At 43.2% G+C, this 4,173-nt stretch overlaps 1 protein-coding gene across 1 annotated transcript; it reads right to left on the bottom strand.

Moving 5' to 3' along the window:
* On the bottom strand, positions 1 to 3,409 carry LOC141099244 (RING finger protein 11-like). Its single transcript, XM_073587405.1, has 3 exons — positions 3,227 to 3,409; positions 1,902 to 2,071; positions 1 to 863 (listed from the first exon to the last, which is right to left on the bottom strand). Exons 1-3 carry the CDS (start codon positions 3,326 to 3,328, stop codon positions 668 to 670), a joined length of 468 nt encoding a protein of 155 aa, XP_073443506.1. The 5' UTR covers positions 3,329 to 3,409; the 3' UTR covers positions 1 to 667.
* Positions 3,410 to 4,173: the final 764 nt, after the last annotated feature.

The following is a 4,173-nucleotide window of genomic DNA, read 5'->3' as shown; positions in this document are numbered from 1 at the left end:
GGCCACAACTGTACATTACTGATGCAATGTATGTACACAGTGACTGCACCAGCAGAATAGTGAGTGCAGCTCTGGGGTATAATACCGGATGTAACTCGGGATCAGTGTTATACTATAATGTCATTACACAGTTGCTACATGTAAGTTTCCAGCCGTACTCTGGTACTATTGAAAACTCTAAGGGGTAAAGTCTTAAAAGGGGCTTAGTTGGTGTCAGGGACCCCTATTAATCTTTAAGCCTCGCGTCAATCCAGCTCGCACTCCACCTCTGCAGGCACACACTCGCACAAGCAAAATTGTTGTCATGAGAACTACAGTTTCTCTCTACGATTGGTAGAAGATTTGATGATCCGGGATGCAGCCGTGTACCCCAACGCTGTGAGATGAAGTGTGTCCTGTAAGGCAATGGCCGACGAGATGAGAAACCTGAAACCCACCGGAGGGTCTAGAAAGGCCCCTTTAAGAAGGGGGCTGGCTCCTCTGCTCAGTCCTTTCACATTCCAGTCATATGTAATACAGACCATGTCCCACATGCGGGAAGCTCCAAAATCCATGGTCCTGGATCCATCAAGCAGCTGGTTAATCATCTCAGGACTCGAGGAGAAGCCTAGTCACGAGATGGACGTAATTTTTGCCAGAGCGGCAAGCGTCGCCGGCTGCCATGATATCACCGATCTGTGACACCGTCCGTTCGGCATGTCTCATAAGAGGAGAGCAGAGCAGCGTCCACCGGCTCCATGCAGGAAGGGCACGTGAACGATCGCATGAGCCAGTTATCTATACACTCCATGTGGTAGACGTGCATGCAAGGCAGGAAGCGGACCGGGTCCCCACCAACGAAATCCAGCATACAGATCACACACCTACAGAGAGAACAGCACCGACCTGGTGACCACATGTACGAAGCAAACGGCACATGCTTATCCTTGCCCTGCTGTATTATAGTAGATATACTCCTGTACATAGGGGCAGTGTTATAGTAGTTATATTCTTGTACATAGGGGCAGTAGTATAGCAGTTATATTCTTTTCATAGGGGCAGTATTATAGTAGTTATATTCTTATACATAGGAGCAGTATTATAGTAGTTATATTCTTGTACATAGGAGCAGTATTATAGTAGTTATATTCTTGTACATAGGGAGCAGTATTATAGTAGTTATATTCTTGTACATAGGGAGCAGTATTATAGTAGTTATATTCTTGTACATAGGGAGCAGTATTATAGTAGTTATATTCTTGTACATAGGGAGCAGTATTATAGTAGTTATATTCTTGTACATAGGAGCAGCATTATAGTAGTTATATTCTTGTACATAGGGGGCAGTATTATAGTAGTTATATTCTTGTACATAGGGGGCAGTATTATAGTAGTTATATTCTTGTACATAGGAGCAGTATTATAGTAGTTATATTCTTGTACATAGGGGCAGTATTATAGTAGTTATATTCTTGTACATAGGGGGCAGTATTATAGTAGTTATATGCTTGTACATAGGGGGCAGTATTATAGTAGTTATATGCTTGTACATAGGAGCAGTATTATAGTAGTTATATTCTTGTACATAGGGGGCAGTATTATAGTAGTTATATTCTTGTACATAGGGAGCAGTATTATAGTAGTTATATTCTTGTACATAGGGGCAGTATTATAGTAGTTATATTCTTGTACATAGGAGCAGTATTATAGTAGTTATATTCTTGTACATAGGGGGCAGTATTATAGTAGTTATATTCTTGTACATAGGAGCAGTATTATAGTAGTTATATTCTTGTACATAGGGGCAGTATTATAGTAGTTATATTCTTGTACATAGGGGCAGTATTATAGTAGTTATATTCTTGTACATAGAGCGGCACTATACATCACATTGTCATGACATTTGCAGTAAGTTCACTCACTCTTTTGGTTTCTTCTCGCATGGTTCGGACCCGGGGTCGTATCTGCCTTTAGGCAGGTGCTGTATAAGGCCGATTCTTTGAGCAATCCACACCTGTTCTTCTTCGGTCAGCTGAGTAGCGAGTCGGGTCTGGCTGGGTGTGGGGTGATAGACAGGGTCTGGCTCTTGCTCCTAAAGGTAAAGTAAAAAATTGAAAGCTGACAACCGAAAACGTAAAAGGATATTACAACTGACAATTATTTTGTAAGACACTAGGACCAGTCAAGATTACTTTTACCTGAAATCTCCATTACAAATCTCGAGATCTAATACAAGGGGAGGATACTGTGTGGCTATATGAGTCTCCGTACTGCCCACATATGCGCAGGTCACAAGTTGGCCAAGGTCTTTAGGAGCCCCAATGCATAGGGCCCCTACCTTGAAGCCCACATATCTGCTATACGTCCATCAGTAGTCTCTAACAGCAGCGATCAGTTACCCCCAATCACTGCTGTTTAAATACACTGTGGCTAGGCAGAAAGCAGCCAGTGGTGTGGGCGGGGTTATACAGAGCTCAGCATTCTGAGCACTGCTGGATCGGCGCAGAGAAATCACCTTTTTTTTTTAGTGAAAACTACAGTAAGCAGCCCAATAAGTGAGACATCACTGGAATCAGGGTCTCTGCCCCTACATTATGCTGCTTTTAAATAGAGTAGTAAAAACTTTGCGGACAGATTCCCTTTAAATCCTGCACTAAACCTCTGAGCAACACAAACCATCGCTACAGGCAGCGAGGAGGAGAACAGCGCCATCACTAGGAGACATTCCCTCCTCCTTCTGGACGTGCCGGCAGCTGCAGCGCCTCCACATGGACAGTTACACAGGATACAGCACTATAATAATGTCTGTAATGTGCTGTGGAATTAATGGCGCTATATAAATGAGGAAAATAAATAAAACATCAGTTTCTATCCAATTGTGGAAACACTTCTTTTTTAATGATCTGTTGCAGTTTTGATCCAGGGACGACCCCTTTAAATCCCCCTTCCCTTTAAGATGTATAAAGATATGAAAAAAAGTCCGATCTATCACAATATAAAGGCATTTACCCCGTAAGGTCCTGACATGCAAAATTACACAGCCAGCATAAAAAAAAGCTGCAAAAACAACGGCACAAATGGAATAAATGAAAGAGCAAGAAAAGAAAAATGGCCACAAAAGGAAGGGGTTAATAATAGAAGAGCCCGTAGATGATGACTTGGGAGCAGACATCACACTGACTGATGATGATGTGCGGCCCCCCAGCACCCCTATCCATATGAAGATGATGATGGAGGGGGCGATCACCTGGTATGGCGGCGGCGGCGGATCCCCGGGCAGGCTGACACCGTCTGAATCGTTGAGCAGGGACTGATCATCGGCAGTCTGCGAGGACAGACAGTTCCCCATCCCCCAATCCCGGGGCTCCCCGAGAAACAAAGTCTCCAGCTCCGGGCTGTTTACACAGGAAGTCAGAAAGGAGAAACTACAACTCCCGACAGCCTCCTGGGCCGAGCGTATTGTCTACGTCATCACTGCGCCGCACTGAGCACGTGATCGGGGTGTCGGAGCATGCTGGGAGTTGTAGTTCTCGCTGCTGATCTGCGTGAGGTTGCATTTTTTTTTCTAATTAAGGGAATAAAACTGATTATTACATTTCTGTCCTTTTTTTTGTTTCGGTGTTTTTCATTTGTGCTTTAGTCTTTAATTTGGGCTTTTTTTTTTCTAAATCTATATTTTTTATGTTTTCGTCTTTTTTTAATGGTTCCCGTTGGGGACGAGGTTTGGGGTCCTCAAATGTTTTTGGCTGATTCATCCATTACAACTTTTTAGTAAGTCACAATCTTTACCACTTTTTTTTTCTATAAATTTTGCTTTCTTTTATGAGAACGTGCGCCATTTTGAAGAATTTGGTGCCAATCTATAAAAATGCCAGAGGACTAAAAATAATAGCGACGTAGAAAACCCCGTACATGACGCATCAGTCCCATCAGGTGTGTCGGGATCGGTCCTCCCGTCTCTGAACCCCAGGGTCATACATGCCCCTCTGGCCGGCAGCTGCTGATTTCACATCATGTGTTTATGGCAAACGCTCCAATTTTTCAAGGACAGAGAGAAAAAAAAATATCGCTCGCCCTTTTTACAAAAAAAAATACCAAAAGTTTTTATTCCATTGTTCTGGAGAGGGAGGGGGGCGAAGTGACCAAAAATGGCGATTCTGCTCTTTCAGATTTTGTAGTGTTTGTTTCAGAATG

The sequence above is a fragment of the Dendrobates tinctorius genome, unplaced genomic scaffold (genome assembly GCF_039654945.1).
Source record: "Dendrobates tinctorius isolate UK_male_01 unplaced genomic scaffold, ASM3965494v1 ptg000099l, whole genome shotgun sequence".
NCBI classification, from domain to species: domain Eukaryota; kingdom Metazoa; phylum Chordata; class Amphibia; order Anura; family Dendrobatidae; genus Dendrobates; species Dendrobates tinctorius.
This window is presented reverse-complemented; position numbering and strand designations above follow the sequence as displayed.